Source organism: Bemisia tabaci, chromosome 2 (assembly GCF_918797505.1).
Source record: "Bemisia tabaci chromosome 2, PGI_BMITA_v3".
Classification (NCBI taxonomy): Eukaryota; Metazoa; Arthropoda; class Insecta; order Hemiptera; family Aleyrodidae; genus Bemisia; species Bemisia tabaci.
In genome coordinates this window covers 69,032,838-69,056,212 of record NC_092794.1, presented here as the reverse complement: position 1 = coordinate 69,056,212, position 23,375 = coordinate 69,032,838, and the positions used below count along the sequence as shown (strand labels likewise).

The 23,375-nt window shown below is 37.6% G+C and overlaps 2 protein-coding genes across 19 annotated transcripts in view; one reads left to right on the top strand and one right to left on the bottom strand.

The window, feature by feature from the left end:
- The window catches only part of osa (trithorax group protein osa), a 112,695-nt gene extending 99,772 nt beyond the window's left edge, over nt 1-12,923 (top strand). For 17 of the 18 annotated variants that reach the window (XM_072296147.1, XM_072296145.1, XM_072296144.1 and 14 more), the window contains 6 exons: nt 305-470; nt 2,241-2,410; nt 4,184-4,312; nt 5,657-6,931; nt 8,246-8,557; nt 8,973-12,923. In XM_072296147.1, coding sequence (XP_072152248.1) covers nt 305-470; nt 2,241-2,410; nt 4,184-4,312; nt 5,657-6,931; nt 8,246-8,557; nt 8,973-9,368 — 2,448 coding nt within the window. In that variant the 3' untranslated portion in view covers nt 9,369-12,923. The remainder of the gene's footprint in view (nt 1-304; nt 471-2,240; nt 2,411-4,183; nt 4,313-5,656; nt 6,932-8,245; nt 8,558-8,972) is intronic. The other variant, XM_072296146.1, reaches the window with a different exon arrangement.
- A 2,261-nt stretch (nt 12,924-15,184) lies between these two features.
- Nucleotides 15,185-22,907, bottom strand: Snx3 (sorting nexin 3). Its single transcript, XM_019058358.2, has 4 exons — nt 22,519-22,907; nt 20,605-20,700; nt 19,961-20,085; nt 15,185-18,279 (listed from the first exon to the last, which is right to left on the bottom strand). The coding sequence occupies exons 1-4, from the start codon at nt 22,681-22,683 to the stop codon at nt 18,174-18,176; spliced, it is 492 nt and encodes a 163-aa protein (XP_018913903.1). The 5' UTR covers nt 22,684-22,907; the 3' UTR covers nt 15,185-18,173.
- Between the last annotated feature and the right edge of the window lie 468 nt (nt 22,908-23,375).

Here is a 23,375-nt window from a genome sequence, read left to right as displayed (position 1 = left end):
GTACAGCATACAGGGTGATCCGAAAGTTCCGCACTATTTCTGTAAACATCAGGGATATCATGTTTTTTCATAGAAGTCCACTTTAATTTTGGGGTTCTCAAAAGTTACTACCTTTGAGCTAGGAGCACTCGCAAAATATCAAGTCTCAATCTCAATAAGTTTAAGTTACAGCATGGTGCATAGTCCTAGTGGTGCGGTACCTCTCGATCACCACCCTGCACTCATTCTATCGTAACATGTATTGCTTTCTTTGTACTTTCACCTCATTTCACTCTTCTATTTTTACTGTTCAATTTGTTTTTAGAATTACTCTGGAAACCAGCAGTCTCCTGGGGCTGGAGCTCCATATCCCGGTGCACCCAATAGCAAAGTTATGCCTCCGCCAGCACCACAGCCTAGACGCCATCCTGATTTTGCCACCAAAGATCAGTCATATCCACCCTATAATCCCCAAAGACCCATGTATCCTGGTAAGCTATTGATCCTTGACATCAAACAACAGCTATTAAGCAGCGTTTTAAATTTTAAATTTTTTCTATGTCTTGTCATTATGAATGCAAATAGCAGCATCACAGAGGTTGTGCTTTACTGCCGTTCAATTGCTATTATCCCAGTCCCACGTGTCACGCAACTTTTTAGCTTCTAAAATGACCAATTTTGCACCAAGCTAAAAAATCTAATGATCATTGACACCTCTCAGAATTGGGGGAAGAAAAGAAAAGACAAATGTCACATCAATCTGGGTGCATCAATCATCAGTTGGCCCATTGTTTACAATGTAAATTTATGTTGAATGGTGCCATTCTCTGATGTGACATTTGTCTATTCTTTTCTTTACCCAGTTCTACACTTGGCTCTAAAATGTACTGAAATTGCTGATTCTAATCTCTATAGCATAGCAGTCTTTTCAAAGTATCTACTTTTGGCGTCCCAACCATTGCACCATTTTCATCAAAATTTTCACACATTGAAATTGGTTGATATTGAGACAAATCTAGTTATATGGAAAGTACTAACTGAGCTTGTTTTACATTGGATATATAATCTTTGAAAATTTATTTCAAGTAAGTGGCAGATATTACTTTTAAGTAGGGCTGTGCGAATATTTGAAAATCTCGAATATTAGAGTTCAAATAATTTTTACGATATTCGATTCGAACTTAGAAACCTCAAATAATCGAATTATGCGACAACATTGACGAAACTGAATATCTAACAAAAAAGATCGAATATTCGTAGATCCGGCCATATTGATGACGCACTAGTATGAACTTGATCTGGTGTGCAGTTCAAACTACCTGTTTTGAGGTTAGGTAAGCAAAGGCCAAAGTTTCATTGGTTCATCCAGTGCATGGCACTCGCACTCTTGCCTTAGGTGGATCAATTCAAAATTCGTGCCACTTGAGCTCCACCTAATACATCATCAACATGGCGCACAGCACGGTCTTTACAATGTTGTTAGAGTGTCTTTGCGAGATCAGTATTGATATGAAGTAAAACTGAATAAAATTGATTTTCGGACAGTAAGCACCAGTCTTACAGTTCCATGATAGTTCAATCAATTGCTCGTCCTTAATTAAAGGAAACAATTTTCTCTCCCTTCTTTTCTTTCCCCAGCATATCAAAATGTGTGCCAAACCATTTGATAATCAAATGAATTGATTTATTCTTGATCTTTTTATCTATAATAGTAATTTCTTTATTCAAAATTTGAAAGTCAAAACGAAAAAAATTATTTGATTTTTACTTCGACCTACACAGAGGTTGGTTTTGGTCAAAAATAAGTAAAAACTAAAAATATTCGATTCGTTTCAAGTGAGAAACGTTTTCAAAATATTTGATTCGAATTAGAAACGTTTTCATTATATTTGATTCGATTGTCCATCAAAAAAACCACATTCGCACAGCCCTACTTCTAAGGCGTACGAATGTTACACTGGAATGATCCTAATGGCAACTCCAAATATTTGATCCGTCTAAGGAGTTTATACGTAGTTGGAAAGAGTCCGCTAAGTGGAAAACCCTGCTAACTCGGTAATAATGGGCTTGGTCCCGATTTTTCGCTTTGCCAATACCAAGTCTGGTTAGTCCAGAAACCTTTCCAAGTCGGAATGTACCCTTCGTCCTGATGCATTTTAACTTGGTAAGGTGCCAAGTTAGGGCTGTGCTTCTAGTCTCAATTTACCTCTCTATTGAATTCACAAAAATTTTATCAGTGATGATATTGCGGTCTTTTTCAGGTTGGACCGGTAGTAATAGCAATAGTAATAATCAATTTAGAGGTACTTATCCTGGTGGAGGTGCTCCGCCTTCAACGTGGGGGCCGAGGCCTGGCGCGCAATCACAAGCACAATGGGATCAACATAGGTTTCCAGCATCTAATCAGGCGTCTTACGGCCCCATGTCACAGGTAAGAATTATTCTTAATCTTTACTCCACAGGGTTTCATTGGAGCAGTGACTCAGGCCTCAAGAGCAGAAGATACGGTGAAACCTCAGCTGCAAGCAGTCTCGTGATGGAGGAGTTGGTGTGTTGCTCCTCCGGTGCCCCAGCTCGGCCACAAGGCTTTGGTCCATAACCTCACTAATGAGAAGACTTGCTGATGAGGAATTGTCAACGATCTCCTTGGCATAAAACCCTGTACAGGAGATCAGTACATACCAGATCACTCAACACTTGACCAGGCTGGCAGAGCAAAGAACCTTTCGTCTTCAGTATTTCCCTTTGTTTCAATGAGTATGAGCTATTGACCCTCCGCTTGCTTGAGTATAAACCTCATGGCTGAGGTTTTGGGCCGATTCTTTCTCTGCGAGGTGTCTCATGGGCGAGGTTTTGGACAAAAACCTCATTCATTAGGCCAATCGTTGTTCAGATTTCCCTTGAACCTGGAGGCTGAAGGGCTTCATTAACAGTCAAGGCTGTATTTGGTCCAATCCTCTCCTTACTCACCTCTCCTCTGGAGCCCTGTTTTAGTTGTCAAAGTAAAATGTGTTTCTCTTTTGAGCATTGGTCTCATTTCCAGTAATTTTAGATGACAATTCTGGTTGTACAAAATAATAAAAATATTACCTACTTCATTTTCCCACATTTTTCCGTTAATTTTACCAACGATGATAGGTTCTGCGGAGTCCTGTCAACAGGCACTCAATCAAGCTATGAAACAGAAGCAGCTAGCCAAAATGATAGCATTCGGATAAGCAGCCAATTTTCTATTAATTCACATCAAGTTTAACTCATTTGGTCCGAAATTCGGACTTTTTAATAGTTTAAGAAAGGAACGAAAGAAAGAAAGAAAGAAAGAAAGGAAAAAAAAATAACAGAGTTTCACCATCGAATTTTGAGGAACCCAGTGTGTCATCTCTATCCTCAAATGCCCTCTCCTCTAGTAATAAATGTAATTGTGTTTAGTTGTTCCTTACTGAAATCAGGCATTTTTCCCAAACCCCCCTCCCCCCATCCATTATCTCTGTACAGCACCTTCAGAACCCCTTCAAAAATGACATCAGGTTTAGCTTCCCCCCTCCCTTTACTTCAGATAAAAATTAAGAACACTGGGAAAATAGAGAGAAATAAAGCAATAGAAGTTCTAGTGAACTCATCATGTACCAAACGGGGTACTGCGTAGTATAAAACCACTATATGGTGAAATAAAACAGTGTAACAGTTCTTTTCTGGATCACTTAAATGCTGAAAAGTCAATGTTATGTTGCCTTGGTTTTCTTTTATGCACCCTTAACTTTTTTGTGGGTCAAACTTTTCTTTTGCTTATGAATAGAATTCAGAGATTCCAATTGTTGCCACAATTAAAAGATTTTCCCAGCCAGATTAATGTTGAAATAATCCATTGTTAGACTGATTACTACAACTTTCAATCATTTCAGTGCCGCCAGACATGCCACGAATTTAAGAATTCTATCTACCAAAGCCCTATTTGTATCCCTTTTTTGTGTTCAATTCCTTTGTTTTTTTTTATTCGGCAACAATTTGTGCGATATCTTCATTCTATGGGATCTTCATTACTGAAGATGGACAACATGATATGTCGTAGCTAGAGTCATTGCGAACTCTAGACAGGGTTTTTAAATGATCGGGTAGTGCAAGTTGTGTTCAAAATCATTTTTGCCTGTCTTTTTTATCGTGCAAATTCACCTATTTCATAGAGTATTTTTATTTTGTCCCCCAGCAGGGTGGTCAGTGGATCGGTACGCCAGGAAGTGGTAGAGGTTCGCCTTTAAGGCAAGAACGACCTGGAATCCGGCCTGACTCCAAGCCTTTTGCTCAGATGCCTCCTCCTCCCTCGCAAGCTGTCAAGGTAATTATTCGGCTATTCTTTTTTCCCCCGTGGTTGAAATGTTTGCTGGTTTGTCAGTACCTTGGCTCAGTGCTACTGCTCCTGTCTCAATCTGACCTCCTTCTGCCTCCTCCACTCTCAGGCACACCTAAAAATCTCAGTATTCTGTTCTGTTCACTTCCAATTGGACGTATTTCCAATTTCGTGCAGATTCCCTCTCCTGTTCAATGAGAGCACTTTCATAACTTCTCCTGTAGCTGTCGTTTGTCCCCCATTATTTTTCGAAACTTATTAGCACTTCTGTCTTATATTTTCTCATAACCATCAAGGGCAGCATTTAGAGGATGAGAGGGTTGTCCTTCTTCCTCCCTTCATTTTCCACTCATTATTTTAATACCATTGTGCGTATATGCCTTCAGCATAATTCAGAAAGTTTTTTAGAAATGATAATTTTTAACTGGAAAAGAGCAGTTGAAAACCGTGGGTATTGTGGCTGAATTTCAGTCAACATGTCGATTTCCTTACCGTCCCGCAAAGAGTTGGCAGTGACTAGTCCCTTGAATTCAAGGAAATCGGCAAAGAAAGTGGACAATTATTTCAAGTAGAAAACTGACGAGAAATGTATATATTAGAATGGGATGTCAGTGATTCTCCCTCTAGAATATTGCAGTCATATATGGTCACACGGCAAGGCAACAGATAGCACTGGTGGCAAGGTAGAAGCTGTCAGTCCACAGCTTGTGAACGCAAGTGCAGTGTTGGTTGGTCTTGTGAGACTGGAGACCTGAAAGGCCTTGACAGTCAACACGTCAAATCACAGAGCACAGCATCTTGACCTTTATTTCTCATTCCTTCACTATTCACAATAATCTGTCAATTTTTGCCCTGATAGCTATGTGGCAATTCTTCCAAGTTGTCACTCAGTTTTCCACTATTAAAATTCATTACAAATATTAATTGATTTTAGGTGAGGTAGCCTGCTTTAATTAACATCGATTATTCTACATGTATCAAAGTAATTGAAACCAATTTTGCCAAATTGCAAGCAAGGCCATTTCATACTTCAATAACTGTCAACTAAAGAAGTGATTCCCCTACCGGTTTCATTAGCAGTACTTTTTTTGTAGATGCATGAGAAGTCAATAGTTTTTCTTAAATAACAAGACAAGACATGTCTTGATGCAGCCATAATACATCTCTAAGTCTGAAAAAATGTCTGAACATGGATAGACGCCATAGAATCATATAAGTCCTGTCACATTGGAGAGTGCTGAAGAGTGTGTTGTGTCCATGAATGCCTTGTTTGAAACAATTTACTTGAATGCTAATACTTCTAGTAAATATTTACATTTTTCTGTGTTTCAGCCCGGTCAAACCGGTCCTCAGCCAGCCTTGAAGAGAGAGCTAGTCTTTCCACCGGACAGTGTAGAAGCTGTTACACCTGTTGCTTACAAACGACGAAGACTGACGAAGGGTGATGTTGCTCCAGTAGATGCATGGAGAATTATGATGGGCCTACGCAGTGGCCTTCTTGCTGAAACAACTTGGGCATTAGATGTTCTTAATATTCTTCTCTATGATGATGTGGGAGTTCAGTACTTTGGTCTAGCTCATCTGCCTGGTCTTCTTGACATTCTTCTGGAGCATTTTCGATACGCTCTCTCAGAAATGTTAGAAAACAATGTATCAAATAATCGCCAGTGGTATGAAAGAGCCAAATTCAAATCAGTCGAACCAGACCTGGGACGCGTATGGCCGCATCCTGACCCAGTAGACAGAGTAACTATCCTGAATGGAAGTGCTGACTATACTACCAAGTCTCGGAAAGGGAGTGTTGTCACAACTGTCAACGCCGATGATGAAATTTTTGTCCTGGATGGCCGGCGCAACTGGGACCTAGAAGAAAGTGAGGAAGATTTGGATCTCGAGTCGAAGTACATTATTCCGTGTTTTAGAGGAGAGTTTGATCTAGTGCCGTTTGTTAGGATACTACAGGATGTTAAAAAGGACAAGAGGGAGCGGGAGAAAAGGGAGCGGATAAAAAGTGATACTGAAATTAGCATAAAAGAAGAGGTTAGTGTGTCAATAAAACAAGAAATTAGTGAGCATAGTGAACCTAGTAATAATAGTGATAGTAGTAAAACAGACGAAATAACAAGGACAAGTAACAAAATTTTAAGTTGTAGTAGTAAAAAAGATGTGATTTTAGAAGAAACTAGTAATTGTAATACGAAAGACAGCTCAATTTCAACCAAGTCAGAAGAAGATGAAGATAAGGAGCGCATCAACGACCCATCTGGTGTACTGAAGCGAAGACGAATGTCCGATTATGAAGATGAGAGCTATGCACGGGACGAGTCAAGTTTATATCTAGTAACAGAATCACAGGATGCTATTGCCAGGCGGTGTATTAGCCTGTCGACTATTCTTCGCAACCTGACATTTGTTCCGGGAAACGAAACTGAATTTTCCAAGAATACTCTATTTCTAAGTATAATCGGCAAGCTCCTACTTGTGCATCACGAGCATCCACTGAGAACGTACAAAGCACGCAACTATGACCGTGAAGAGGACTCGGACTGCGCGGACTGCTGTTCCAGTCTTCATGGTGAATCTGAATGGTGGTGGGAGTACTTACAGGTAATTTCCCAAATTTCTCTCGTATAGATTACTCCCATATGGACGTATTTCTATCAAATGGAACTATGTGCATTAAGGCATGAGCCCTGAGACTCATAAGAATACATGCACTATAGGGCTCACGTCATAATGCACATAGTTCCGTTTGACAGAAATACGTCCATATATTTCATTATCAGGTGTCAGCTTCTTCTGCCAACAATTGATCAGCATAAATCTTGTTTTTCCCATTGTTTTAAGTAATCTTTAAACATTTCTGACTGTTTCCTTTGGAGAAAGCCTATCGAAGGTGAAACTACCAGACCACAAATTTTGTTTGCAGTGTCAAAAATCTCTGCTCCCATTTTATTCTTTTGATGGAGAATAATCATTCCTTAAAGTGTTCACAGAGTTTTCTATGCACAGGAAAGAAATGTTATGAAAATTTTCAATAATTGAAGTTGAGTAGTTTTCTATTTTAAAAACAAAGTATGACAGAGAGTTTGCAACGTTGCCTACTGAGATACATGGTCTGGTAGTTTCATTTTCGTTAGGTTAATCTACCATGAGATTTTGGAAGCAGCAAAGAGTTGGAGATTCATGGTGAAATTTGGATGTAACAAGTCCCAGGAGAGCAATCAAAAAAGTCAAATTTTTAAGGTTTTAGTTTTATCAAAACTTGCTGCAAAATGTAGTCGAAGATACTCCAAGCTCTATCGGATGATTTTACGGATCGAATTGACACCACCAGAATAGCTTTTAATGGCAGTTTAATAATTCACGGTTGTTAAAGCAGATCTTTTTAATTAGCGAAAAGATGATTCCTTAGAATCAAAATTTACGTCTTTTGATCAACGCCTAAGTATGTGCGCATAAAAGGGTATGATCGCTCGCCCATTAAGCAGCATTGCAGTAGCACGGGCAGGGTAGTGTCCAAGCAGATGCTGAGATGTCAGGCCCTTTATGTGTTGTTTGAACTGAGGACCTCCGAAGCTCCGTCCACCTGACAAGCACAAACGTGGCCGGTTTGGCCTTGCAAAGTGGAAGGTTTCTCACGTGAGCTATCCGGTACTGGAGCCCGCCCTGATAAGTTATTTCTCTCCCTAATTGATTAAGATTGATATTTGACTTGTCAGTGTTCCATTGGAAATTAACTTATGCATCCGTTTTGTTGACTTGTAAATTTCGATATCATCACATCTGCAAATTTCACCGTGTAAAAATAATTTCTGGTACTCATTTTTTTGCTCTCTCCCGAAGTTTGCAGATTATATTTGATTGTTAGATCCTGATAGTAGTTTTCTAATTAATATCCTCTTGCTTTTAATGTTACAGGTTCTTCGGGAAAATGTTCTGGTGTCAGCAGCAAACATTGCTGGGCAAGTAGACTTAGGTTCCCAACCAGAAGATATATCCAGGCCGATTTTAGATGGGCTTCTTCATTGGGCAGTTTGTCCAGCTGCTATGGGTCAAGATGGCTTTCCAACAGCACCGGATCTCTCTCCGCAGAGGCTTGCCCTGGAGGCGTTATGCAAATTGTGTGTTACCGATTCCAATGTAGACCTTGTTGTTGCTACACCTCCGTATTCTAGATTAGAAAGATTAGCATCTGTGTTAACCAAACTCCTATGCCATTCAGAAGAACAGGTAAGAACTTACGTGTTTTCATCAAATATTCTTCCAGTGGTCACCGCAGTTTTCCTATAAAACATTTTAAGAGAGTGCTGTACAAAATCAGCAAGAATCATCTAAAGGATAACTCCCTATCAGGGAAAACCAGTCAAATTTTTTTAATTTTGAGATTTGACTCTCATACAAATATATAGAAAATTTTAATTTATTATTTAGGAGTATTAAAATGACATTTCCTACTCTAATTGTATCTCATGCCTAAGTTGAATGTTGAAATATGTTAATTAATTCCTGAATTCTGACCCTTTCTTGAGGTAAGTTTTTCTTTCTCTCTCACCTCCCTCACTTTCCCTCTCTCTCTCCCCTCCCCCCCTCTCTCTCTGTAAGGAAATCAAAATCATTTAACTTATTATACTGTGAATTCTTTCAGGTGATGAGAGAGTTTGCTGTTAATCTACTACACTACCTCTCCGCAGCAGATAGTGGAATGGCACGCACTATAGCTCTACAGTCCCCTTGTGTGTCACTCCTCGTTGCATTTATTGAGCAAGCAGAACAAAGCGCACTTGGAGTGGCAACTCAGCATGGAATCAGTGCTTTGCGAGATAATCCGGACAGTATGGGAACCAGTCTGGATATGCTGCGACGCGCAGCGCGAACCCTACTTCATCTCTCACGTCACCCGGCCAACCGACCTCTCTTCCTCCAGCAAGAACAGCGCCTCCTAGCTTTGGTTATGAGCCAAATTTTAGATCAGCAAGTTGCTGCCCTGGTCGCCCGAGTGTTATACCAATGTTCTCGGCCTACATCCCCTCCATGCTCATAATCTTGTCATGGTTGGAGCTCCTTCTCACAGAGATTCAAGCCGTATTCCAATTGTCTTCCTTCCGTGATAAATCCTGTCCTTCAGCATCTCAAGTGAATCTTGTGTCACTCACTTAAGACCGTGCATGCACAAAGGGGCTTCAATCCATGCAGTGCTGTTATGATTTGAAATATACTATTATATATTTTGCAATGAGCCAGATAAACACTTTTTTTAAATATTTTTCTAGAATCAAACTTGTACATTTTAGTGTTGCATGGATTTCAGCCCTTTACCGAGACTGGCCCAGTTAAGAGAATGATAGCTATATAGCATTGAATTTACTTTCTCTGCACACTTCTGAGCTGCTACCCTGTAAATATGTGCCAGATCTCAGAATCCTAATGCAGCTCACCTGCTGATTCTCTGACGCAGGCAAGGTTTTTTATATATTAGTGTCTGTTCATGACAATGACATGGATATTTTCCACCAACTGATATATTATTACCCATTATTGGGTTTTTAGAGCTAGTCTGAGTGAAAAGATAATCTGCATTTCCTCTTTTTACATCAAGTTTAACGTATCAGAAATATGTCTACAAAGAAAAAACAGGACTGTGGCTAAAAATCAAATAATTTGAAGTGGCAAGCATTTCAATGCTGAGAGATGTTTTAAATTTTACTTCAGCTTATTAACAGAGTTATTGTTCGTAGTTTATCTCAGTGTTAATTTGGCCTGTTTCTGGTATTGGAATGCAGGTAACTTGAACTATTCTATCTCATTACTAAGGTGGTAAATCTCATTTCACCTGCCGGCTTGTTTCATTGCAGGCCTTGTCTTTTCTTTTAGTCCTTATGTCATTTCGTAGTGATGCAACTAGGATGAAAAGTATTGAATTCAAAGTTCCTCTGCAATTTTCTTTTATCCATGAAAACCCAATGAATTTTGCATATCAGGGTAGCTACCGGTCTGAATAATTTGAAAGAAGCTGTAAAATGGTTTTTTCCTAAACCAGTGGTTGCTGTAAACAATTGAGAGTGCGGCCCAATGGGTGTTTATTTGTATCTGATTTCTCTGTGTCAAGGAGCTTGAGAACAACCCTTTGCTTAAAACAGTTTTCACTAAAATCTTGTCATGTGATATTAATATAAGGTTTTAAATTCCCTTAATTTATTTTAATTTTCTTCTTTGTCTCCTATGCCCTTTCATCTTGTCATTTAATAGAAAAAAAAAGCATTTCAACTTTAATGAGAGGTGTGTTTTGAAGAAGGAAAGAAGAGGCAGTGCCAGATAAATGCGGAAATCAAGCTTGCAATCCATCTCTATCAAATTATTTCTGTTTAAATTTTAAGAACGTTGGATTGTTTGAATCAGTCTAGTGATAATTGGAGTTTGTAAGGTTATCTTCTCTTTTCCTTCTCATCTTGTTGTAGGAAATTCTAATTTTAAGTTTGGAAGTGTGAAGAAGTTAGTGCGTTGGTAGTTCAGGTGACTTAATTTTGCCTTTGTACATAGGATCTAAGTCGGTATTCTCACATATATGTACACAAACTGTATTCATGTATGTCAGTACAATATACTTCTAACTAATCATTTGAATCAATTTAAATGCAAAGTCAGAACTGTCGGATTTTAAATTATTTGACTAAAACCATGATAGCAAACTAAATGTAATTTTATTTCTTGAAGACTACGCTTGTACAGATTTGATACATTGATCATAGAAAACACTTTTTAAAAATTCTTTCCCTTCAACGTTTTCTAATTTTTCTCGTGCGCCTTGTCAAACGTGCTTGTTCTGAAGAAGTGAATTAAGGCACCATGCAAGGTTTTCCATCTTTCACCTCACATGGTCGAAGTTCGTTTTTATTTTTTTAACATGAGCACCTTATTATTGAGAGACTGACCACTTGTATATCATCACTGAATTGTGATTTTGTTTTTGTAACTTGTTCTATGTTTAAGAGCTTTTTTTAATGTGTTATCAGAGGTAAGTTTAAGAGGGATACAAAACAAAATCCTCGGTGGAAGGGGGGAGGAGGGGCATGAGACTCGCCCAACAACTGTAACTCATCTTAACTTCGTCAAAGGCGAACTGTTGGTGTTTTTCTTTTTCTTCTTCACACTGTTTTGTCCTTAGCGTGCAATTGTTCCTTCCAACTTTTGAAATCAAAACCATATTAACATATTAGATTAAAATACCTGATGCAAAGGAAAATCGGAGAAATTAACCAAAGTAAATTCACACAGACCACTAGATCAAACATGCAACTTTCTAATTTGCATGGGAAGGTGCTTGATTTTTTTTGTCCCGACATTTTCATGCCCAGAATAGAACATGAATTGCAGGGTAACCGTTCACCTTAAATTCAAAATTGTTGAAAGCAATTTTTTCCCGAGACATTTCATTTTTCCCTCCTTGCTTTTAGTGTTTGTTGACTAGTCACTGTCTGGGAACTACCTAAGTGGATTGAGACTGCTATCTCCTTTGTGATAATGCTGTATTTACTTAAATTTCAAGGTTAAGTAGCTTTTTTCTCTCTTTATGGACTTCATTCCAGGCAAAAGCATCTTCATTCTACTTCTGGCGTTTAGAAATTTAAGTTTCCGACCTCCCTCTTTCTTCCACTTTCTCTACCCATCCTCTCTTTCAAGTTTTCAGAAGACTGATCAGAACTTTAAGCGTAGGTATTGAAATTATAAGCATACTAGGTGAAAGTCTCTAATATTGTTTCTCATCTCCCTTCTGAAATGGCTCATATATAAGTACGCACTATTTTTTATAGTGCGTTTAGAGGTTAAACCTCGTAGCTCCGGGGAAAACATCAGTTAAGGAGATATTAAGTCTCATCTATGGATCACTATCTTTTTTTTTGTGGTTGCATTTAACCAACTTTAATTTCAAATCAATTATAAATCGAAATCTATGTTTCTCATACTGTGCTGCAACCGTAAGAATGACTTACTTTTTACTCTGCTTTCTGATAGTTTCTCTGGATCATGGGGAAGACCCAGTTTGAGTAGGCCTATCTCGAGTTGTAGTAGGACCCTTAAAAAACTGTGTATTTCTTACGGGACATGAGAAGGGTCTTCTGTCTGCATCGCAAGTTTTAAACTGAAAAAAGTATTGTAATATCTCAAAGAGAAACAAAATGTAAAGCGATTCAAGTGAGTCAGAACTGGTGTAAATGATAAATTAAAATTGTTGATGTGCGGTCTGAAAGGGTTAATGTAATATTGTACGTATGATGTATATATTAGATACTGTTTCGTTCCCTTTGTATAATTTTAATGTTCAATTTGTACTTTTTTTAAATGATTATTTTTTTTCCCTCTTTTTTTTGTGTTAATATTTATGTTTTGAGAACATGAGTTTAATTTTGTTGTTGTACAGGAAATAATTTTTCAAATGAAACTGAAGACAGATATAAATTATTAAACATTTGGCATTCAGGATTTGAATTTTTTGTTAGTTTTGAATGAAGTGTACATATTACGATAGAATTGTTTAAGGCAAATATTTTAGTGTATTATCTTTCCTTTTATGTTCTTTGAATAAATTATGACCTCATTATTTTTATGGAATTATTTCTCCCAGTTTTCTTAACGCCAAAAATTACTTTTAGCTGAGTTAGTCTTCAATATTGACACAACATCTGATGAATTCAGTTGTACTTATATGCAGGTGTATCTGTTGGTCAACATCAGTAATATCATTAGCGAAGGGAAATATTCTTAATGTTTTCCCCACTGTCTTCCCTTCTCTTTAGGAGACCCAAGATGAATGGGTCAGTTAGGTGAGAGACAATATCAAAGGCCATTACTGGATAACAACAATGGCCTCGGACAGTACCACATCAGCAGAAGTAGAACAGGAAGTCTGCAAAGTTGCAATCCAAGATATAGAAGGCTAAGGATCAATACGGCCTAGCTGATAATTTCGGCGAATGAGAATGAGCGACTTTCCTGCATTCTACAGTATAAAACACATACGCCGATGTCTTTAGTTTTTTCCTGCATGAAAGCTCTCAAATGACACTGTAATGAATGAAAAAAATTGCTAATCTGACCTCAAAGTGGGTTTTAATCGCGCTTTGAAGATTTAGGTTTATGACATCACCCACTGCAGCAGTGACACCTTTGGTTTCTTCCATCTTGCTTTCATCCGAGTTTTGATCTGAGTAACCAGTGCAAATGTGTGTCTCACTGATCGATCAGAGGAAAGTGGTAGAAACTCAGGGTGTCTCTATCGCAGTGGATAACGTCATAAACCGAATTTTTCGAAGCGTGATATCTCGGTTAATACTGAATGTATGAAGTTGCTGTCTGTGCAGATCCTATTATTCTTTCCTAATCCACAAGAATCAAGCATCAAAACACGATTCTGTGACTAACGGAACTGATCGAGGTAAAGTGGCCTAGTTTTTTCTTCATCCTGCAAAATCACTTGTTAGCAGAAAGGTGGTATTATTCCTAAGCCTTTGATAAGTGGTTTGGGAGTTTTAGTGTCCTAATAAAGGATGCATTGCCCTTCTCAGATGTTATATCAGTCCCATAAATATCTGTCAAACAGCACTCCTTTGATGACGTATTAAATAGGTCTTGTTACTGGTTATTTCGTTGGGCAGTGATGATAAGTGAGTGAAATTACAGAGGCTCTCTTCAAGGCACCATCAGACAAGTTTCTCAAACAACGCATCTGTTGTCTCTTTTAGTGGTGGCTTCTCACCCGATGAATGATGATTTTCCTCCTAAAACCGAAATTATTCAATCACTGAATTTCTCAATGGAAAGTTCTTAAGGGCTTGTAGAGTTTAGTTGTTGGAGCCTTAAGTCGAAATGGAATTTCACCGTTTTGCACTTCTCATACTAATTGAATAAATGCAACCAGAATCAGTCTGATCACATTCCAGAATGCTTAATTGGACTACCTACATTTAGCAATTATTCGGCACTACAATCTCTGGTTCAACCATTAAAACACTCAAGTGCACAGGGAGACCAACAGCACATACAATGTCGCCAAGTCCAGGCAGGTATAGTAGTTCCCAATTGCGAAATGAAGTTCAATTTCCTCTCATGTTGAAGTTCAGAAGAATAATTACCTATTTATTGCTTTTAAACTCACTGAAAATTTCACAGAGTTCATCAGGAATGCAACAAGGTAGAATCAAGAAAAACCATGCTCTAAGTCAGAAGGTTTTTTCCTGCACAAGACGTAAGACTCAGAATGTTTGATGGAAGAAAATTTGTGACAGTTTGAATTCTAAATTACTTCTAATTTGACTTTGTCGAAATTACAACTTGATGCGTTTCTGTAAAACGGGAAAAGAGGAATAGAAGTTCCATAACGTTTACACTTTCCAGTCCATTTTACAAGGCCAATAGCTGGAGTATCGGTCTCACTTGATTATTGCACTTACTTGGAAAGTGAAATGGATAGCTCAGAGAATGACACGAAAGAGGAGAAATTCATAAGTTCGTGATAGGGTCAAGGTTTTACGGTGATGAACAACATCCAATTGGACCGCGTTGAACAGAAAGGAACCAAGCCACTTCAGCTATTGCCAAAGTTAACTGGACAATTAAATTTTTTACGAGAGAACGTTTAAGCAGATTCTTGTGAAAATTTTAGATCATTTGTTTCGTATTATGGAGAAAATCCACTGAAATTCGCACGAAAATCCGCACAGCCGTTTACATGTAAAAAATTAATTTTCCCTCTTAAATTTGGCAATAGCTGATGTGGCTTGGTTCCTTTCTGTTTAGTGCGGTCCAATTAGGCCCTAGATCTTTGGAAAAATTAAGGAATGAAAAATAAGTAAAAGGAAAAGATACATGAAAAAAATAAGTGGTTTATATGGACAAATTCAAAATTAGAGTAAGATTATAAAGCAAAATGCCTACACTAAGAAGAATTCAGAATTCCAATCAAAGGAGCAAAAACATTGTTTTTAACAGAAGATAAACCTAAATATGCAATATTTACACATGATAAACAGTATGATTTACACAGGAAATGTTACATTCATCCACAGACTCCACTTAATAAAAATATAAAGTTTCTTCAGGCGACATACTTACAGAGGGGCTTAAAAAACATAAATAAATGATTCGAACAAGAATTAAAGTAATTCTTTCCTCTAGTAAGTTCTCTTCTCGGGGAAAAGACGACTGATGACGAACCCAAAGATTATTTCACAATAATGAGTCATTATCCTTTAACAGAACAGAAAATTTTATTGGTTGTACCATTGCACGTTTTCAGCATGGCATTTTCAGTGGGACATGCCATCACGCCTAAAAGCACATGCATTATTTATGAAGTTATTAACTCCAATTTAGTTCCTTAATTTAAGGGATTTTAGCCATTATAACAATTTTTTTTTTCTTCTGCATACTTGCAGCAAAACTTTCTGTGTAAGACCACTACTTCGATTTAGTACGGCTACTTACAAGTTTTATTTGAATTATTTTAAAAAAATTGGATACATTAAAAATATATTCATGTCTCAGAAAAGTATGATCAAATTTTAAAGTTGATTAGCTAAGAAATATAGTTAGCCTGAGAGACTTCATAGACTTGTGTTGCGGATCGATCGATGAAAATTTTCCAGCCGTACTTTTGACTTAATTTTTAAGCTAATGAACCTTAACATATAATCATTCACTTTTGAGAAATGGATTTATCTCCGATCCATACAATTTTTGGAAAATAACCAGAATAAAAGCTCAAAATTAGTCATATATTGAGGTGGATACCACTTAGATTACTGTTTACCCAGGATTAACATCAAGAATGGAGAGATTTTTTAAGTTGTAGGTCAACAACAAGGGTTTTTAAAACAAGTGCTTGTCAGTAAGCTGTTGATAAACTCCACTTGGTTGGTACTGATTGATCCTAACAAGGCTGTTACTGAAATGAAGGAGTAGTCCTACAATACGCTAGTGGCTGAAGGTCCAATTTCTTCCTCTGTTGCCCTGTTAAGTCTTATGGAATGCAGGGCCTATAAACCAGATATACAATACAAAATTTCAACCATGCCAGCTCTGATTGATGTCAAGAGGAGTACTTCTATTGTATTTTTTGTGATGGTTGCTTGGTATAAGCCAAGAAAACAGCCTTGGCTATGGAATAAATGTATACACCAATATTCTTTCTTGAAATTATACACCACAAATTGTTGTCAGAAGCTGTAACTATTTGGACTAGCTTCAAATTACAAATTTCAACATATTTGGGGGAAAAGAGGAGATTAAAATATTTCTTAAACTATACTACTAAGTATCATAATTTGTGATTCAGGCTTGTTTTTTCTTACAAAATTTTGCAAGAGACATTCTTATATTTGTAATTGTTTGGTTCTGAAATTCACTTAAAGCAAATTCTCTTGCCTGCAACCATGTTGAACTGATAATGGGAGATTTTGAATGAAGTGATTTTTCAGTATTTTGAAGGAAATATTCAATTTGAGGAGCGTCTTATTTTGGCGAGATAACGGAGGAACATTCGCATCAACAGTATTAACAACTTATGGTAGGATACAGTCTCCTTGAAGGGCTTGAGTGAAAGGTAAAGAGCTGACTGACGCCAAGCAATAAAAATAGCATACAGTTAAGAGAAGATCTCTCAGCTTCAATTGCAGTATCAGTTGTTTCCTAGGTTCAAAAGCACTCCGATGCTGTTTATTGCATTAAAGTTCTGGTGCTTGAGAGAAGATTGATCTTTTTCATATGATGTGAGAGGAAAGCAATAAAAACTGGTGACAAACCAACATATCCACTTTTCGATTCAATAGAATTTTGAGATAACTTCTCTAAATCACAGTTATTCCTATAAGGGAAATAAAACTATCTCCACTAACACTTGCTAAAAACGGACAGAACAGCTCCAAACTACATAAGCTGAAAAGTTTTTAAAGTTATTATCTTTCAGGCATGAGATCTCTACACCTTCAATTCCTCTCACTGTAGGGACTGACAATAATTGATGGACTGTGAAAACTTGTTCATTTATGCGGATATTTTGCTCAGCAGTTCTTGAGTGAGAGAGAACAGGGATGACATTGAAAAAGTGTTGACCATCAATTGTCATGAGGAATTTTGTATACAAACTTCAGGTTTGCAACTGTCAGAGGACTTATTATATTATCTATGAGGGGATGGATGTGCGAGTTCACCGAGGAGACTATTGGATTTGATCAGAACTCTAAAAAAAGTTATCACTTCACGATTGAAGACCAGCCAAACAAATGACATTACAGTCTTTTAGTATCTAGAATTATATCAGTTAGGATGAATTTGAGGATTTTTGACGCAACGCAAGTAATTTACGACTATTTTACATATCAGTACTGACATTGAGATTTGGCAAAACAGCAGACTCAAACAAACAGTCTCCTCTCAATAACGCCAGCTGTGAAAATGGTTGCAAAACCTTATTCTTGGAATTGTGTAACAAGAGATTCAAATGGAGAGACAGGGAAAACAATTGAAGAAGTAATGAGCATTATCAAAGGGATAAGTAGACTGCATTTTGCAATTTGGAACTATAAATTCTGGCCCGGTTTAAAAACAACGTATGTGCCATTAGTTTCCCTGTGCACATAAGTGTTTTTACAGATGAGTCAGAATATATAGTTCCAAATTGCAAAATGCAGTCCAAGTAATGGAGAATATGAACTCCAACGATTCTTGAGCACTCGTTTCGAAATTGGCCACAAGAATCTGAAGCGAGTTAATTTTGAGAGCATGATTGATTGCTTTCGTTCCCTTTGATTATTTAATATACACTGTTATGCTTCGAGACCATTCTTCACATCAACTAAGTGTTTCGGATCTTCCCAGGAATATAGTTTTTGTCAATCACTGGTTCTTGTAAGAACATGTGGAGACAGCGTTCATTCTGTGCTAAGGGATGCCCGGCGATTCTGTAAAAAAAGAGAAAAGTCTTTTTTACAACTTTCGTGTTGATGTTCACAAATTTTGGCATCATGTCGAGATCCGATTCCCTTCACTTATCTCCGAAGAGACTCATGGTATTCATTCAGAAACAGTAATGCCACCTACTGAAATTTTGTATGCGTTAACCCATCAAGACTTAACGAAGGTGGTAAAGAGATAGGCCATTTATCCATCGCGGCGAATGCATTCTTTATCGCACCTTCATAAAGGCGGATACTGCAAACGTTTAAGCAACCCTTCAGTAAAAGAAAACTATTTAATTATTCGGCTCCATTAAGACGCATCAAAGAAAGCAAGTGATGCAATGAACTCATTGCATAACTTAAAATGGCCAATGGTAATGTCTTATCTCTTTGATAAAAACCAAGTTTCGACCATCTGTCTGCTTGTTGAGAAGAGTCAGGACTCAATTATTGATTGCCACTGTCAAATGTTCGATCATACTCTACTTAAAAACATACTAAGCGGCAACTCCACTTTTATGGGATTGTTTTGTGCTTCATTGCAGTTGAAATTGCAGCATTCAGTTACATTAGAACATGAATTTGCAAAATGGACCACCAAACAAAGGAGGAATCTAAGTATTTTGATACTTATGTTTCTCTTTAAAAATTCACACAGAACAATCCCCGCAACAGCTATTACTGAAATCAACTCTAAACCAAGATATTAACGTTTTTATTCAGCACTGGTTACGGAAAATTTGAATTTTGCGCTTCAATAAAACCGGTTTATACATGAATCAAGTCATGCACAGAAACGGTTTTGGCAAGCTTCTTAGTTGAGCAGTGTTGCTTCCCGCCTCGTGTTGTTCAAAAAGTAAACTACCTGAAGCAGTTAAGGCAAAGTGCCGAGATTGAGGTTGCCATGTTTTCATGCCACAGAGGCTTTTATAGTAACACTTAGTAAGCAATTTAACTCAAGTGGATCAGTCATTTTAATGAGTAGGAAGTTTGAAACTGTGCATTGAAAAACGTCAAAGCTTTATTAGGAGTTAATTTTAATAACTTTTGTAGCGCAAATTGTGTTCTCCGAATAATTTTGATGAGAAAATATGGTGCTTATTCCTTGAATTTGCGACTTTTTTGTGGTCCATTCTGATCTGAAATAGTTGAAAATCAAAGTGGAAGTTTTCAATTAACTCTGGTAAATATTCATCGATTTCCAAGACTACAAAATGCCTGTAAAAATGACTCCTGCTATTTGGACCGCGTTTAACAGAGAGGAACCAAGCCACATCAGCTATTGCCAAATTTAACTGAGCAATTTAATTTTTTACAAGGAAACGTTTGTGCAAACTTTTTTGAAAATTTTAAGGAATTCGCTTCGCACTATGGAGAAAATTCACTGAAATTTGCATGAAAATCTGCACAATCGTTTTCATGTAACAAATTTAATTGCTCAGTTGAATTTGGCAATAGCTGATGTGGCTTGGTTTCTTTCTGTTTAACACAGTTCATATCTGACTATTTATGACTCTTTGTTATTTTGGCATGTATTACAAATGTTCCTAGGCTAGCGAAAGTATTAACCACTGACAATAAAATATCTTTGTCAATTTTAGCTTCACTTGGGTGAAGATTTGAAGGTAACAACTGCTTAATGATTCAGGTTTTTAAACTTCTGCACACTGCAACTTTTACTTACTTGTTAATAAAGCTCTCAAGACCCTTCCTCCTGTCCTCAATGAAGTCCTCTTCAAAAATACCATCATCCCCACGGAAGGGCATTTGTCGCTTCCATGCTTTGCCAGGTAGAGTGGGCACCACAATCTATGATAAGAAAATAAAAACAAAATTACATTTGGAGTACAGCTAGTCAGAGAGGAAAGAGAGATGATAGATAGAAATGAGTGGAAATGGTAACCGACAGGAGAATATACCAGTTAAACAATTCAATAATGTTACCGAATAAAATGACCAAATTCTGATCTGAGATGAGTTAGGAAAACTGAAATGCAGGTTTTTAAATTAGCTCTGATAAAAAGTGGGATTTGCGGGGAAGCAGTGTCCAAAACTGAAAAATGCTTGTAAAAATGGCAAGGTGGGGAAAAATGCAAAAATATGTAGGTTATAAATCAAATAAACTACTGGTACTACTAAGCAAATTTCTCACAAGCTCAATTAAGTAATAGAGATTCAGAGAATACAAAATTATGAATCTTCCAGTCAGAGTCACATTTGGGAGATCAAAAGAAAAGGAACTAGAGGAAATCTAATCTTCTGAAAATCTGAGTACATGTATGGATGTATAAAAATATGACAATTGTTCCGACTTGCTTTGACCATTACCTTGCTATCTCTTTCGAGTTCATTTCTCAGCCATTCGAAGTCACTGTACCTACGCCTCACACTGGATTCCTTCACTTTGAAGACCGGTAAATTTGTCTATAAAGAAGAGATAAGCAAAGCAAAAAAATTAGCTGTGAATATTCAATAATAACTACAAAGAAAAATCTTCTGAGGATAATAGAAGTTTTCTGCATACTAATAACACTTTCCTTTGTCTTACCCAATATCTCCCACTCCTTGTCAAAATGGTAAAATTCAGATTAAACAAACCTACAATTTTATTTTATTTTTTGTGGAAAATCGAATTTTCCAAAGAAAATTAGTTCCTAAGAGAAGCATATTTTGTAAAATTTGACTTCCTGGAAAGCAACGCTTTCCAGGAACAGCTCCCAACGGAGATGGGAAGAAAACTAAGGCTATTTTTGGTTTAGCAGCCAAAAGTTAATGGATAAAAGCCCACTGGAGACCCCATTGGTGAGAGAATTACATTTTGAACTCATGGATGGGTCATGGTGTAGCCACATTTGAGGTGCTCCAGGTAGCAAAATGATCTGTCTCGACACTTCCTCAACTAACTCATAAAATAATTAACTAGCTATTATTCTATGACAAACTCAAAACAGATCTTCAGATGTTGAAGAGGCAAATATATCTCACAACTTGTTGCAAAATAATGTTTAATAGTTGTTATCCTAGTTGTTATTGGCCAATCAGTAGTATTTTTGACTCCTGACAATGTTGCTAAATGTACCTGCTAGAGTATGGAACTAAATTAATACTGTGTATTTTATTCTATTTTTGAGTGACTTTGGGAACAGTAAAATGGGTCAAACATAATTCTTGATGGCTAACAAAATATTGTAAATTATTTCCTGATATACGTATTGTGAGGTATATTTGTTTTGGGTTAAATAAAAAAGTGTCAAAATGCCATAATTTTGCTGTATGTGGAACCTCAAAAGCTGCAGCAGCAAGATTCCTCAACCCCCACCCAAGGGTCCAAAGTGCGATTTCTTCATTTATAATAGGCCCCTAAATGCCTCCCTGAGAGATTCATGGGTATTAAGACATTTGGCACTTCGATAGCAAAGAAAAAGGCCATTCAACAGCCTACCTTTTCCCATTTAACCTGATGTCAATATTTACTGGAAGTTCGATTGCTTTGAGGATTATCGAGAATGCTTCGAACTATCTTGAATTTAAGACAATGAGCTGTATTATGCACAGAACCGATTGCTACCTAGGGCGACTTGATTTTCCAACATGACAGAAGTATTCTGCACCTTCTTTTCACAATCCCTTTCTGGTCATTTACAATGGGGTCTCCTAGTCTCTAAGGAGGTTAGGCGACTTTTAATATGGGAGAGATTGAGAGCGGGATCCTGGCTCCCTGTAAAAATGGACAAAATTTATCCGTAATAAGGATACAGAAAGAAGCTACTATACATTGGAGCTTCATCATAAGTATCCGTCCAATGACAAGAGCTTCAGAACTCGTCGGAGAAAAGTTCTTGCTTCTAACAGTCCCAACAGACAGGAACTCCAGAGCCAAGGATCCAGGACCTTCACTAGGATTATAGTTGTGCAAAGAGAGAAGGCATCATTGAGGTACACTGCTCTTTCATGAACAGTCAGAATGCCTTTAATTTGGAATCAATGTTACATTGAATAAGGAGAAGCGCTTCCTGCTCTGCTTCCGGAAAAAGGTAAAGTGAAGACAATTGAATTCCATGGAAATATGAATCAGCTCATAACGATTCCTGAATAATACGAGAAATGGAGTTGTGGGCCTGATGGATTTTGACAGAACGGGAGTGAGATTTAACATGACAGAGTAAAAACTGTACGTTCAGGAATTAAGTGGGCAGACATTGATTAACATGAGCTTGATTTGGTGAGATGTTCAATAATTACCCTCATTCGCACTTCATAATCTGTGTATCTCTTTTTCGCCACACCGTGAGTCATGGGATTAATAACGTCGATTTCTAGAAAATTGGCAGGGGCAGCGTATGCATCGTCCAAAGTTTGTTTCTTGACGTTCAATCGCCTGGTAGCCTCGATGGTGGGATCAGTCATTATCTATGGGTAATTGGATGTATATTCACCGAAATTGTAAAGAATGAGAAGGATACGGGGACACAAACTTTTCTACACTTATGTATCACTAACGAGCAAAGTACATCCGAGCGTTCCGTAAGGTGAATAATAATTGAATTTATTTAAGTTAGCGACACAAAAGGAACCGCAATTTCGTGTTTCATGATAAAGAAGTTACATACGTCGTCTCCTAACTGATTATCTGATGCATACCAACGGTGATAACCAGTTCCAGTTTTGTAGCCATGATGCGCGTCATGAAACACTTGTACCGCTGTGACGTAAGGCTGTTAGTATCATCTACCCCTGCTTGTCAAGGTTGAAAAGCCTGCTTGTCGACCAAAGAACCAGAAATGCTATTGCTTTAATTCTTCATTATGATTCATTTTGAATTAACTGGGCGCCACGCATGACCCGATTTACCTACTTGCCGCCTGCATTTTGCCGCCCCCTCCTCATTCATTTTGAATCATCAATAAAAACCATCAAGTAAACGTGCCGGAGGGAGAAGGGTGCACAAGACGCGTTCACTCGTGTTGGACACCTTTGGTTGGAAAAAGTGCGTATTTTTAAAGATAGCAATTTTTAGGCGGCACGTGCCGGGCACACGGGGAAGATCAAGGCAAATCGAACGCCTCAAAAGCGACTTTTTCCTCTCTCTTGTTCCTTCT

Coding starts and splice junctions, on each gene's coding strand:
- Snx3 (XM_019058358.2), bottom strand. CDS start 22,683: ATGACTGATCCCACCATCGAGGCTACCAGGCGATTGAACGTCAAGAAA. Junction 20,701..22,518: donor ATTATGAAGTGCGAATGAGG/GTAATTATTGAA, acceptor TCTTCTTTATAG/ACAAATTTACCGGTCTTCAA. Junction 18,280..19,960: donor CTTGAGAGCTTTATTAACAA/GTAAGTAAAAGT, acceptor CTTTTTTTACAG/AATCGCCGGGCATCCCTTAG.